The sequence below is a fragment of the Podarcis vaucheri genome, assembly GCF_965113315.1.
Source record: "Podarcis vaucheri genome assembly, chromosome: 8".
In the NCBI taxonomy this organism is placed as follows: Eukaryota; Metazoa; Chordata; class Lepidosauria; order Squamata; family Lacertidae; genus Podarcis; species Podarcis vaucheri.
Genome location: NC_138766.1, coordinates 67,648,191 through 67,662,641, shown reverse-complemented (window position 1 = coordinate 67,662,641; position 14,451 = coordinate 67,648,191). Strand labels below are relative to the sequence as shown.

General features: G+C 42.3%; 1 protein-coding gene across 3 annotated transcripts in view; it reads right to left on the bottom strand.

Moving 5' to 3' along the window:
- Window positions 1-505: 505 nt before the first annotated feature.
- SLC26A7 (solute carrier family 26 member 7) overlaps window positions 506-14,451 on the bottom strand; it is an 80,803-nt gene continuing 66,857 nt past the window's right edge. For all 3 annotated transcript variants that reach the window (XM_082233653.1, XM_082233654.1, XM_082233655.1), the window contains 4 exons: window positions 11,569-11,672; window positions 8,450-8,504; window positions 8,249-8,352; window positions 506-4,094 (listed from right to left, as the gene is read on the bottom strand). In XM_082233653.1, coding sequence (XP_082089779.1) covers window positions 4,059-4,094; window positions 8,249-8,352; window positions 8,450-8,504; window positions 11,569-11,672 — 299 coding nt within the window. In that variant the 3' untranslated portion in view covers window positions 506-4,058. The remainder of the gene's footprint in view (window positions 4,095-8,248; window positions 8,353-8,449; window positions 8,505-11,568; window positions 11,673-14,451) is intronic.

The window sequence follows — 14,451 nt, the reverse complement described above, 5'->3', positions numbered from 1 at the left end:
TGAATGAGGTCCCCATTAATGTATGTCAGTGTGCTTTTCTCTCCCAGAGCTGATTAGGTGAACTTGTGGGGCTCCCAGCTTGTTTTTGTCACATTTTAAGAGGTTTTGGGACTCAGGGCATCACCAGGTCCTTATTTTGGCACATCCAAATGCACGAGGTGTTCCCAATAATCCCAGTCAATTGACACAGAAGCCTGGAGAGCCAGATCTATCCTTAGGAAGCTGATTTGGGGTGCCATGAAAGGTTGGTGTTGATCATACTGATCTGGGAGGGATCAAGTGGTCTGACTCTGAGTAAGGCAACTCCTTATGTTCCTATGCCAAAAATAACTTTGCTGGCTTTGAGTACTCTGGGGTGGTGCTAGTCCTACTCAGAGGAGACCTGTTGAAATGAATGAACATGACTAATATAGGTCCATTCATTCCAGTAGGTCTGCCCTAAGTTAAGCTTAGCGGGATACAACCACCTTGGGTGTTATGCAGGGCCAGCCACAAAATGCTTTTTTAAGCGCCAAAAACCTCCAAAATCCTGAGCTATTGCTTCACTGAGTTCACCAACTTTTGGCACACTGTGTTTAAAAGAAAAAGGGGGGACCCTCTGGAAAATTCTGCTTAAGGTAAAGAGAATCAATGCCAGCTGCATTGTTCTTGTGGCTTCAAAGGTGCATTAAAACAAGAGTTACCAACCTTTTTTGGACCAGTGGTCACATTTTGAATTTTGAGAGTATGCTGGTAGTGCCAGCCACAAAATGACTGGGCAGCATGGCATAACACAAAATTAGACAAGACAGCCACCCCTGACAACTGTCATGGGAATTCAGCTATGTCCTACTAGTCCCAACTATGGAGCTAATTCAATATTGATTTTACACACACACTGATGCTGTCTAATAGCAACAGGGAGCATTCCTCACAACACTCACTTTCATTTCACAGAAGTCACTTAGACGTTACCTGCACATTTTGCCTTATAACTTTCTTTCTAGATGGACTAGGGACTGAGTTTTTTAAAAAGGCACCAGGGTTGGCAACCTCTGCGTTAAAACAACAGTTTTTGGCCAAGTGGATTCTTACAAGTTGTGTGTGTGTGTGTGTGTGTGTCAATGTCAATTTTTTTAATGAAACATTCATCACATATTAGTTTGCTCCAGAACAGCTGACTTTTTTCTCCCAAACCCTGATGGCATACAATGAAGATATTCTGCACACCCAATTTTTAGCACACTCAAACATGGGTGAACACACCCATCTCTTAAATTCAGATTTTTTAGGACTGCTGCTAGATTGCCTCAGAGAAGATAGCTTGATTCTCGCCTTAGTCCTGGAGTGGCTACCTTTGTCCACCCACCCCATCCCCACATCCCTTGCAGCAGGGCCAGTTGCAAGGGATGGTGGGAGTTGTAATTCAGATACATCTGCACAGCCACAAGTTAGTCACCCTTGCTGCCTTACCCCCCCTTTGCAAGTTATCCTAGCCGCACTTTTACTCCAGTTAAAACCCTCTTCCCCACAGAGTCAACGAAAGCTTGTAGCAGATTGAGACCCAACAGTTTTCCTCCATATTTCTTTTTTAAATGCACAAATGTATAATTTAAATGACCCCTTCAAACTTATTGCTTCAAAGATCTGCCAATTTGGAAAGTGAACCCAATGTTCTGCAGACATCATCATAAACAACCAGCATAATCCAACATAACATGAGGCAATTATTTAAGTGTGATTGCTTGGAGCTCTCAGGGCACAGCGCGGATCTCCTGCATTCTTTGCAAATAAGCAAATCATAACCACAATAAGTGCTAGCAGCAGAAAATGGTAACACTGCACATTGCAAAATTATCAACCTAACATGTCCTATTCTACAAAAGTTTGTGAACCGTGTGATTTTAATAAAGGATTGCCAACCATTCATAATTGTTATAGATTGCTTCTATTTATTATTTTTAGAGCCAAGTCCATAATGTGTAGAAAGCTTGCTCATTTCTTTTGGGGAGGTGGGGGGTGGGGAGAGAGAATAACAATAAATTTTGCATGAATGATGAATTCACCACTTTGATAGAGATGCCATGAATATCAACCCCTGAAGCAAAAATTGTGTACTCGCTGTTTCAGACAAGTGTCCATTGCACATCTGTTTTATGAAAAGCCAATTGTGCATGCAATGTGTAATAACGGTTCAGATCTGCCTTAATTTATATGGCTTTTGAATGCAGATGATGCACAATTAAGGAAATTATGAAATGTGACATGCAAGAATTATTCCAATCTGCACTACTCAGAGAATACAGTTGTACAACTACATATAATGAGAGGCATGCAACACAATGCAATGATTTAAATCAGCTTTGCAAACACTGCACACCCACTTTTGTGGATTAGGATCCCAGACTCGCAATGCCAACATGTTGAAAGTCTGCAATATTCACCCAGAGAAAAGTGTCAGATTTTGCACACCCTGCACTTTCAATGTGTCTCCTATCTATACAATGTAATTTATATCTCCATTGTCCTCCTATCACTAGAATCCAATGTGTCAGATGCAGAAATTTATCTCCTTATCTATTAACTGAAGCAATTAAAACTGTATGATTAGATATTTATGATATTATTTGGGGGGAGGGGGGCAATACAATTCTTAATGCCCTCCAGTTTTTGCCCAAACTTGGTTGTGGCTTGAACTATTTGTAATTAGCAAGCAAAAAAGATTGCAACCCCACTTAAATATCTTTGACATTTGTCTGACTTTTGTGCATTGGGTTAGAAACACTTTCAATAAACTGAATACTGCTACTCAAGAACTATTTGAAACAATGGCACTTTTGCTTTCCACTTATCTATGCAAAATCTCCCGATCATTGTTTAGATGTAATATGAAAACATAATTTAGCATCCTATGCACGAACCTGCATCCTTCTCTTCAGTATGGCCATGAGAAGGAGACCGGCTGTTTAAAGCTAACAAGAGTTTGTTGCTTTGTCTAAACTCAGAACTGTGCTTAGCTTTAGCCAAGCCAGGATGAAAAACCACTTGTCCCAAAGTGACAAACTGCTGTTAACTTAAAATACACATGGATGCTATAGCTACATTGAAGGAGAATGTGCAGAAGGGAGAGGATGAGCTCCAGGCTCATGCATGTAGCACTACACTATGGTTTAGTGTTATGTCCTAACACTGCCTTTGTGATTGCAGAATCTGTCTGAGCACTTAGATCTAGAGCCGCAAACTGGCCCGCTCTGTATGCAGATACAGACCTATGTGAGCACGTGTCATTCCCTGTAAAATGTGACACAGAAAAAGCCTCTGTTACAAGACCACCCCCCTGACCACTGTAAATTAGCACCATTCTACTTAATTCAATGGAGCTGTCAGCATAGGTCAAACCTGAGAATTTTACAACAAATGCTAAACCTTTTCACGACGGAAGGGAAAGCAGGGGCTATGTTCATAACCGGAAATATGTTTTTAAAATTCATGAGAAGATACATATGGCAGTGTAGAGCATAAGTAACACTCAAAATAGCCAGTGACCTTGGTGGTTTTGATAGAATATGAAAGGGGCATGGTGGGATTGCTCTAATGGGTGGCCTGCGTATTTAAGAAGAAATAATCTGGACACCACAGTTTGTGTTTCCATGTAACAAGCTGTAGGTCCTTGGGATTAGATACCAGCGACTGCAGTACAAAATTCAGTAAGGTTGTATTCTCTTGTGCACAAAATGATACAACTAAGTTACAATAGGACAGAGTTAAAAACAATATACACTACTGAAATGTCCTAAATTGCTTTCTAATTATTATTATTTATCTAAATGCATACAAAAATATGTAGCAATCAAATAACATTTTTTTTTTATTTTTTTTTAGAAAACTGTCATTGCTGGTAACTCAAAGAGATACCTCCAGGAACGTTTTGACAGTAAACACTGTTGATGTTGGATTTGTTAAATAGACTTGGCATACAATTATATCACCATCAAAATCCCATGTTTGAAGATCTGACGAAACACTGGCAAAGTTCTTTCTGTAGGTAAGCGGTTCAATATATCTATATCAGGTCAGCTTCAGACCTCAGTGTGTTCATTAAGCTTGCAGAAATTCTAAAATTGAAAGAAGAAGGAGATTTTACCCTACAGCTAAAGTTTTCTAGAATGCATTAGCATGTAAGTCATTAACAATCCAGGCATTTAACAATGAAAACAGACCCAGGGTGGGGAAAATAGACCCAGGGTGTGAGTAACTGTACTGTATCAACATTTCCAGAAGCGGTACATGAGTCTACCACATTTGCAAAGATATCATGATGTGGTCCCTATACAAAATGTCATTAGTATGATACGTAATGTAAAAGAGAAGCTCTGGACAGAACTGGAATTTGAGAGACCTGTGCAATACAGAATACCAGGCATCTAATAGTAATAATAATAATAATAATAATAATATTTATACCCCGCCCATCTGGCTGGGCTTCCCCAGCCACTCTGGGCGGCTTCCAAAAAATAATAAAATACTGTAATACATCAAACATTAAAAGCTTCCCTAAACAGGACTGCCTTCAGATGTCTTCTAAAAGTCTGGTAGCTGTTGTTCTCTTTGACATCTGGTGGGAGGGTGTTCCACAGGGAAGGCGCCACTACCGAGAAGGCCCTCTGCCTGGTTCCCTGTAACTTGGCTTCTCGCAGTGAGGGAACTGCCAGAAGGCCTTTGGTGCTGGACCTCAGTGTCCGGGTAGAACGATGGGGTTGGAGATGCTCCTTCAGATATACTGGACCAAGGCCGTTTAGGGCTTTAAAGGTCAGCACCAACACTTTGAATTGAGCTCAGAAACGTACTGGGAGCCAATGTAGGTCTTTCAAGACCAGTGTTATATGGTCTCTGTGGCCACTCCCAGTCTAGCTGCCGCGTTCTGGATTAGTTGTAGTTTCTGGGTCACCTTCAAAGGTAGCCCCATGTAGAGCGCATTGCAGTAGTCCCATTCTTGATTCATAACTGAACTATCTTAGAAATGATAACAAACCCATTTGCAAAAGCGGAATTAAAGATCTGGCAATCCTAGATGTAGAAATTAACACCCCCTTATCACTATCGATTCCCTTCACATTGCATCACGATTCCCATCCTTTTACAAACCTGATAGAAAACTGATTGGTATGAAAGGAAAGGAAAAGGCTTGTACTGCTTGATTCACTTTTATGAAAATGACACTACTCACAGCAGGACAGATCATGGAAAGAATGGAGTGATGCATTGTGTCTCAAATTCAACAGTTAAATCTCAAGCAAATTAGAACAATGACTCCATTTGAATGACTCCATCCAAAAAAATGCTATCAATTTTATATAAAATACTCACTGATCTAGCCATTGGACTATTAACTTGGTTATTAAACAAAATTGGGAAATGGACCTAGCCATAGCAATTGAAGCAGCATATTGGAACAATCTGTGGACAATTAACCCTCTAAAATCAACATCAACCCACATCAGAGAAAATCATTTTAAGTTAATACATATGTGGCATTTAACACATGTAAGAATCAGCTATATAGATAAAGCATCCACTTTGGCACATGTGAGAAGCACATATCCTGCTGTTCTAAGAAGGTTATCAAAATTCACAAGACCGCCACTGCTAGTAATGCAAACCTAGCGTTTCATGGGAGTGTTATGTTGAGAGGTAATGACTTCTTAGCTTCGTGGAGAAGGAGTCGTTTGTCTCACAAAATCCACGTTAAACACACTAGCACACATTAAACGTAGACTGGCACAGTCCAGATGGTGTCAGACTCCCACCAGCCCCCTGCCAGCGCAGCCAGTTGTGGGGAATTATGGGAATTGTAGTCCAACAGCTTCTGGTAGGTACTATGCTGGCCACCCGAGCATTAACGCTGTCATTTGCCAGAGTTTATATTTGCCCAAGGATTCTGTGTACTGGCACTGTGTCTGCTCACTAGGCTAGGTCTCAAACCTTAGCTTGAGATCTGGAATCCCTGACAATAATGCAGCAGTTTGGATTGCAGGGGCTAATCTGGATGGAGTGCTGAACCCAAGGACTGAGGGCTTGTTGGCTAGTTCCAGCACTAGGATAGAAAGAACCTGCTGCACCACTATTTGATCTTTCCTTTGATACTAAGGGAAGCTTCAGAAAATTCGTTTTTCACCCAATGAGTCATGATCTCTAGGGCCACCAAGTGAGAGGAAGCCACTGCAAACAGGTGGTTTGAAACCAAGCCCAGTGTCTGCACTTGCTTGGAGGAGCCAATGGGCTTGGAGAGTCCACCACTGCTGGCATTGGCTTCCTTATACTTAATTTGTTTTTGCTTAAAATGCTTTTTTTTTTTTTTACAGCACTCTGAAAAGAAGTCCAAAGGCCATCTAGAGAAATTAAGATAGTGGTGATAGCTACAACCATTTCCCCCAGCATTTGTTCTCAGCCCAGGGCTGTGTGATACCATCCAATATTTCCTGCTCTTTGGTGCAACCTGGCAAATTTGTGAATGGGGGGAGCCCATCAGGGTGGTACTGAGGGGAGCATCTTGCCCAAGGCACCTTCAAACCTGGCCACCACACTTTGGGCAAAGCTGCGAGTTGTTTGTTTACTGAAGCCAAGGTGAAGGAGGAACTCTGTGTGTGTGGAACCTACTTGCACACTTTAACTACAACAGCTGTGGGGGGGGGGAATCCCCCCCCAACACAACTTGCTTGTCCCATAAATATGTAAAAACTAAATCAAAGAGAGCATAAGTTTCAAATAGCTAAAATACTGCATTTCCCCTGTTCGGCATTTTGCTCGGCAAACACCGCCAGTTTTCCTTAGTTTTTAGTCAATCAGCCTAAAGCGATGTTGGAAGAAAAGGAGGAAGAAGACTTTTCTAATTGAATTAGCAGAATGTGCCTATTCACGGTAATAGGGGAGGGGAGGGCGAAGAAACAGAAAACAACAGCTTATTGACTAGTTTTAACTTTAATCTGTCTTGGAGGGGACTCTGTCTTGGACCCCGGCCAATGCTGTAGTCATGCATAAAACAATGGAAAGCCAAAACTCCATGCGCTGCCTGAACATTTGGTTTAATAACAGTTACAGTGGAGAGTCTCGCATGAGTTTACGCTATAAGGGAGTGTGCGCCCTTTGAAACCAGAAATGTGGAAACAGAGTTTATATAATAACGTTGCTTCCAATCCAAATACCCCTGAGCTGTGTCGTATAATATCGCCTTAACAGAGGCTGCAAGGGTGAGGCTGGACTTAGGCAGGTGTAGGCAGCCATGAATGAATGCAAGCAGGAATGGACAATCACACCGCAGTAGACGACCCACACTGCCGCTGTATATTGTTGCTTCCAACTACCTGCTGTTCCTGTTGTTGCACACACACATGTGCATGCGCTGATTTTTAAAATGAAATGGCTACTATATGTTAAACGGGGAGGTCAAGGAGCTGTTTAGCTTAGAAAAGAAGAAAGGAACATAGGAAGCTGCCTTATACTAAATCAAACCACTGGCCTATGTAGCTCAGTATTGTCCACCCTGAGTGACAGCAGCTTTCCAGGATTTCGGGCAGGGGACATTTCAAGACCCATCTGGAGATGCCAGGAATTGAAAGTGGGACTTTCTGCATTCAAAGCAGATGCTCTACCATTGAGCTAAGTCCCTTCTCATATATCTTTATGGCTGAGGGGGCATGCTATAGGGTAGGAGTAGTCAACGTGGCACCCTCCAGGTGCTTGTGAACTATATCTCCCATCAGCCACAATCAGTATTGTCAGAGATCATGGGAATTGTAGTCCAGAGCCATATAGAGGGCACCACTTTATAACCCTATATCAAACTAAGAGTGCCATGGACAGAGTAAATAGGAAAAGCGTGACTCACCTCTTTCAAGGCATAAGATCTCAGGTCAGCCAGTGAAATTAGCAGGTAAGAAAAACAAAAGGAAATACTTTATGACATAGCCCATAATTCACCTATGAACGTCATTGCTGCTGGTTACTGTGACTGGCTTTTTTTAAAAAAAAGATGCGAAGAGGAATAATATCCACTGGGGTAGTGAACAGCAAGTGCCAGAAATGCAGAAAAAGTACCCCTCCTGACTGCTGGATGCTGAAGATGAAGAACAAGGTACAGAGATAACCATCTCACCCTGTTTGTGAATTTCCCACAGACATTTGATTGGCCACTTTGCAGAGGGAACTTGAGTGAGGTAGAAAATCATGATAGCTCTCTTATCGCCTTCTGTTCTCGTGCAGTGAGACTCACCTTGTTCAACTGAATGGCACCAACAGCTGATGACACCGATTCAAAGAAGACGGCATTCTCGGATTCCAGCTTTCCGCTGAGCTTCAATGCCTTTATCAAGGAAGCTGTAGTAAGACAGGAATGTGAGCACTTTAAAAGAGAGGAACGACACCCGGGAAAGTTAATTTTTAAAATTTATGCTCACTGAAAACTCATACTTGCCTTTGCAATTTGCCAGTAAAACATCGATGTTTCTTTTTTTAGATTCCGTGTAGATCTAAAAGAATCCAAATATTTAAACTACCTTACTAAAGATGCTGAAATATCACATTCAGATGAAACGATGCTCCCCCTCCTTCCTCTCTGTTTTAGATTTTGTCACCTCATTGTTGTTGCTTTCATTATTTCATATAAATGAATTTAACACAAATTAGCAAGGTCCACTTTCGGCTCAGGAAAGATGTCATTCAGTAAGAAACAGGTAGGGTGCATACACCCCATATTTTTAAAACGTGTTTAAAGCACATTCCCCTCCAAATAAGTTAGGAATTGTGATTTATCCCTCACAGAGCTATGGTTCTCAGTACCTATAACAAGCTGCAGTTCCCAGGATTCTTGGGGGGGGGGGTTTGCTTTAAATGAATTGTGTGTGTCCAGCCTAAGTAATATTTAGCAAAAAAAAATACATGCTGAATTGCAAGTGTCCAGCAGAGGGAACTGTTCCATAATCTAAACATCCCCCTAAAAGCTAAAATCCATTAAGGTTTTGTGGTATGGAATGGTACGCCTCAATGCCACATTGTAAGGACAAACACTGCTGTGATCCAGGAGGATTCTGCATAGGTTCCATTTAGTCCAATATTATGTCCCCCTCAAAGACTGGCCAGTTGCCTCCAGGAAGGCCACAAGCATGGCAAGAAGGCAAGAGCCTGTCCCTGCTGCTGTCCCTGCAACTGGTCTGAGCTTATTTTGACCAATGATGCAATGCAAAGAGAGCACAGACCAAAGTGTATATTTGATACATCTCCTGCTCTCTTCCCTTAGTCCATGACACATGCAGCACATGGCAAGCTCACATGCACTTTGCTATGTCACGTGGATAAAGGGTCCTAACAGTAACGCTGTGGCTTCATCGTAACTTTCCTTAAAACGTAATGCAAATATTAAACCTGTGTCGGTCACAACATCAGTACGGTTTTTAAGCGGTGAATGTACAGTGGTCCAAGTTTGCATTCATTCCTAAAGCAAGTGCCTATTTTCCAACTGGCATGTAGCAGCTAGAGATTAAGGTTTCTAAAACCCTTTAGTGCCACTGGATCTCAAAGAAGCAGCTTTTGGTCTTTGCCCCTCCGTGAAGCCCTAATACAAAAGAAGCATATGGCATCTGCTTTCTTCTAACTAATCTTAAAAAGCAATGTGAAATGATCTATTTGATCTAGGACTAAAGGCATGTGATGTTATTCATGTGGTTTGAGTGCAATATTTTTCTTTCACAAATAGCCAACACACACACACACACACACACACACACACACACACACACAACTAAGCAGGACAGGAGGTGTCGGGGGATGTTTAAATCTTTTGCCCCGTTTGATTCCTATCTGGATAGATCTAACCCGGTGTCTATTTGCACAGGGGGCTTTTTTCCATGCGCATAGCAGGCACAGGGGGATATCTGGATTGGGAACACAGGAGCAAACGTCTAAAGTCCCTCTCCCCTCCCAATCCAGCTCGCCTCCCCCCACTCCCTGGCTGTTGTGAAAGAAAAATGAAATAGTTCCAGTGGGATAATATTTCAAAGGAGATTGGCATATGGGTGGTGCCACCTATTTGTCCAAGTTGGCCCGCTGGGGTGGGGGGAGATAAAGATCTGTCCCAATGGGCCAAAAAGGTTCCCCACCCCAGCTTAAGGGCAAATCCTGCCAGTCCTACCTAGTCAATGATTTCTATTAAGTTTGATGAGTGCAATGTTCATAAAAGCAATGTCCAGTCACATATGCTGTGACTGGTCTGGTCCTCTGATCCTTTTCTCTCTTGTGATAATACCTGCATGTTTGACTCATGACTTCTGAACACTTGTTTTGCTACTCCGTAAAGTATCCAATTGTTAACAGAGAAGGACAGCCAAAGGCTTTGGATAGAGGAAGGAGGGTCAGTTTCTGGGAAAAGGTGAAAAAAGAAGCAATCTGCATTTGGTCAAAGGGGGGGGGCTTGTCTGAGAGGAAACTTCCTAGAAAAAAAGGGACAACTAGAAAGTGAACATAGGACCCTATAGGAAAAGATACGGGAGGCAAATAGTTTCCAAGCTGGGATCTGATTCCCACGTACATGTAGGTCAGTTAATTTCACAAGATGACTTACAGTTTGGCGATTACTCCATTGGGAAGTATTGTGTTTGAAGCGACAAAGGAGTGGAATTAGATGGCAATTGACCTCTGAGGGCTTATAACCCACATGCAAGTCATCACTTGATGCTGCAGCCATCAAGCGACAAGTGTGGATGTATGAATTTGGTCTTTAAAAAAAAATTTTTTTTTTAAAGGAACAGCACAAAGATTCGTGCCCATTCTGCAACCATCAATGCATTCTGCATTGGACGGTTGTGATGTTCTTGAAGGAGGAATGAATGTTTAGGAGGCCATCTGCTATCCTAGATTATGCCAGCAGTATACTTGTTGGAACGCGTAACTGGGAGTAGAATGAGTGGGAGATTCATCCACAGAGTACACAAACAGGTAGGTGTATAGAATCATATAACTATAGTTGGAGGGATCCCCAAGGGCAATCCAGTCCAACCTTCTACAATGCAGGAATCACAGCTAAAGACCCCTCTGTTCAAACCTCTGTTCAAAAAATTCTGATGAAGGAGAGTTCACCACCTTCCAAGATCATAGAATCATAGAGTTGGAAGAGACCACAAGGGCCATCGAGTCCAACCCCCTGCCAAGCAGATAGTCTACTCCTGAGTCACACAGCTCTTCCTAATGTTTTGTCGGAATCCCTTTCTTATAATTTGAATTCATTGGTTTGGGTCCTACCCTCTGGAGCAGCGGAAAACTTCCTTGCTCCATCTTCCATGTGACAGCCCTTTAAGATGGCTATCACATCACCTTTGTTTTATCCTCTCCAGGCTAAACACACTCAACTTCCTCAATCCTTCCTCCTAAAGCTTCTTGGTCTCCCTCCTCTGCACACAGTCCAGCTTGTCAATATCCTTCTTAAAAGTTCTACCTAGAATTGGGCACAGTACTCTTGGTGGGGGTCTGACCAAGGCAGAATACAGTGACACTATAGAATAGTGTGGATACAATAAAATGAACGTGATGAATCATAAATACCTGAGTAAGCACAGAGATGCCAGTGTAGTCAAAGAAAGTCAGGCCGCTGCAGTCAAGTATTAGGGAATGCCTTTCGCTGGGCCATTGCTGTAGCGATGATTCACCTATATGGTTAGTTAAAAGGTCTGTTATTTATTTATTTATTTTATTTGTGGGCTACAGACAGATGCAATATCAATCTGAAATAAGTGGGGATTTCTATGTGGAATCGTAGAATTGTACAGTTGGGAAGCCCAGAGGTCATCTTGTCCAACTCCCTGCAATGCAGGAATCACAACTAAAGAATCCCTGACAGATTGCTATCCAAGCTCTCCTGAAAAATCTCCACCAACTTCCAAGATAGTCCATTCCACTGTTGAAGAGCTCTTGCTGTTAGAAAGTTCTTCCTAATGTTAGTCAGAACCTCCTTTCTTGTCACTGGAACCCATTGGTTCGGGTACCAGCCTCTGGAGTAGTACCAGAAAACAAGCTTGCTCCATCTTCCACATGACAACCCTTTACACAATTGAAGATGATTATCATATCAATTTTCAGTCGTCTCTTCTCCAGGCTCACCATACCCAACTCCCTCACGTGCTCTGTATGCTGAAGGCCCCAGATTCAATCCCTAGCATCTCCAGGTAAGATGAAGAGGCTCCTGCCTGAAGTTCTGGAGAACTACTGCCACTCCATGTTGACATGAATGAGCTAGATGCACTATTGGTCTGATCTGGGATGAGACACCTTCCTGTGTTCCTAGACATGACTGGAGAGAAGCTGAGAAGACCAGAAATGAAGCCCTGTGCCCTCCCTATGGTGGTTTGACAGTATATTTTATGGTTTCCGTTATTTATCAGGTTCCCAGAGAGCTTTACGGAAAAGCCTTGCTAGTTCCTTAAAATAAATAATAATTCCACTTTTAGTGAAGTTCTTTAGTAAAGGTAAAGGGCCCCTGACCATTAGGTCCAGTCATGACCGACTCTGGGGTTGCGGCGCTCATCTCACTTTACTGACTGAGGGAGCCAGCGTACAGCTTCTGGGTCATGTGGCCAGCATGACTAAGCCGCTTCTGGCGAACCAGAGCAACGCACGGAAATGCCATTTACCTTCCCGCCGGAGCAGTACCTATTTATCTACTTGCACTTTCGAACTGCTAGGTTGGCAGGAGCAGGGACCGAGCAACGGGAGCTCACCCTGTTGCGGGGATTCGAACCACCGACCTTCTGATCAGCAAGTCCTAGGCTCCGTGGTTTAACCCACAGAGCCACCCGCTTCCGTAGAAGTTCTTTAGCTTCCTTCAAAATTCCTCACATGTTTTGCTCAGGAGGACCTCCCAGATTTTGATTCAATTTCTGTCGGTACTTGCCACCCAAATTTTCTCTTAGGGGAACTGATGGCAAGTTTGAGCGCAACTGACTCTTCATGGAACGTAAAGGAAACAGCTTCATAGATGCTTTCCAATAGGCAAACTTAGAATCATAGAATCTTAGAGCTGGAAGGGATCCAAGGGTCATCTAGTCCAACCCCCTGCAATGCAGGAAGCTCGGCTAAAGCATCCATAAAGCATCCACTTCACTAGGTAGTTGCTCAATTCAGTTAGCAGGTGGTTAACCACTACGTATCTTTAAACACTTGATGCTTCTCATAATAATGTGAGCTTTCTAAACTACATATGCTGAAGTTACTGCTTCCAAAAATGTCCCATAGCAACCCCAAAGAAGCAGATTCACAGGCAGTGCTAAATAACCATCCCATGAGCACAAGGATTTCCACTTGCAAGGCAGAACTTCTCCCCTCTTCCTTCCTGCGGCACAAAGTCTGCCCCCTCCTCCAATCTGCTCCAGATGGTTGGGGAAAACCCCAGAAAAGATTTAGGGGGTGTATGGTGGGGGGTCCTGCTGCAGAAGTCGAAATCCTTACACTGATAGGATAGTAACTTTGCACTGCCCGAGTTACAAACCACAGAATTTGCTTTCCTACGGGACACAAATATCATTTGCTTTCTTCTCTTAAATATTGGAAGAGAACTAACCTTCTAAGTTATAAACTACAAAGCACTAAGCAAAAGGCTGGAGATACAAAATGAAACAGTTTAAACTAAATAGTTTTGACAAAGAATATAAAGGGCTCAGAAATTCTTCAAGGGACTTAGGTGCTAACAATGTATGGATTTACATTGGCACTAAATCCTCTCGATGAGTAGCCAAAGATTTGGTGCTTTTTTCGTTTGCAGTTCTTGAGGTTTATTGGATTATTTAATTGTATATGCATAATGTTTTCCAAATAGAGCAAAAGAGAAATTAATATCAAAGAAAGTAAACTCCAGCCAGACAGTAACTAAAAATAGACTCAAGAGAGCTGCTAAGCCTTTAATGCAATCCTCTCCACAGCCCATACAAAAATGTCAAAGAGTAAAAGAAAATCTTTGCCCCAGAGAGATAATGAAAGATCAGGAATTATGGGAGAATACATCAAAAGCTTGGAAAATTCTCCAGTATTTGTTTTACCTTGTAGTTACTGATTTACCTGAATAGGGGGGAAAAACATTGCTGGCATTTCAACGTCTCCAGGTGGTCACATTGCCCCGTAATATACTGTACTTTTCCATGTATAAGGCTGTATTTTTTTACTCTAAAATAATGTTCAAAATCTGGGCTGGTCTTATACATGGATGGTATCTCCCCCCATTTTCTTAAATCGGAGTCCCAAAAAATAGGGAGCGTCTTATATATGGGGGCGACTTATAGGTTTATTAATAGGTTTTTTATATCATATAAAGTTCACAATGTTTGTATCTTACTTTGTCGTGAAACACAATCTTTGGACATGGAATTCAATGGGGAGTGAGTTAAAGGATTCTTTTGTATTTAAAAAGCCTCCTGGCCCCCACCTTAGCATCGCAAT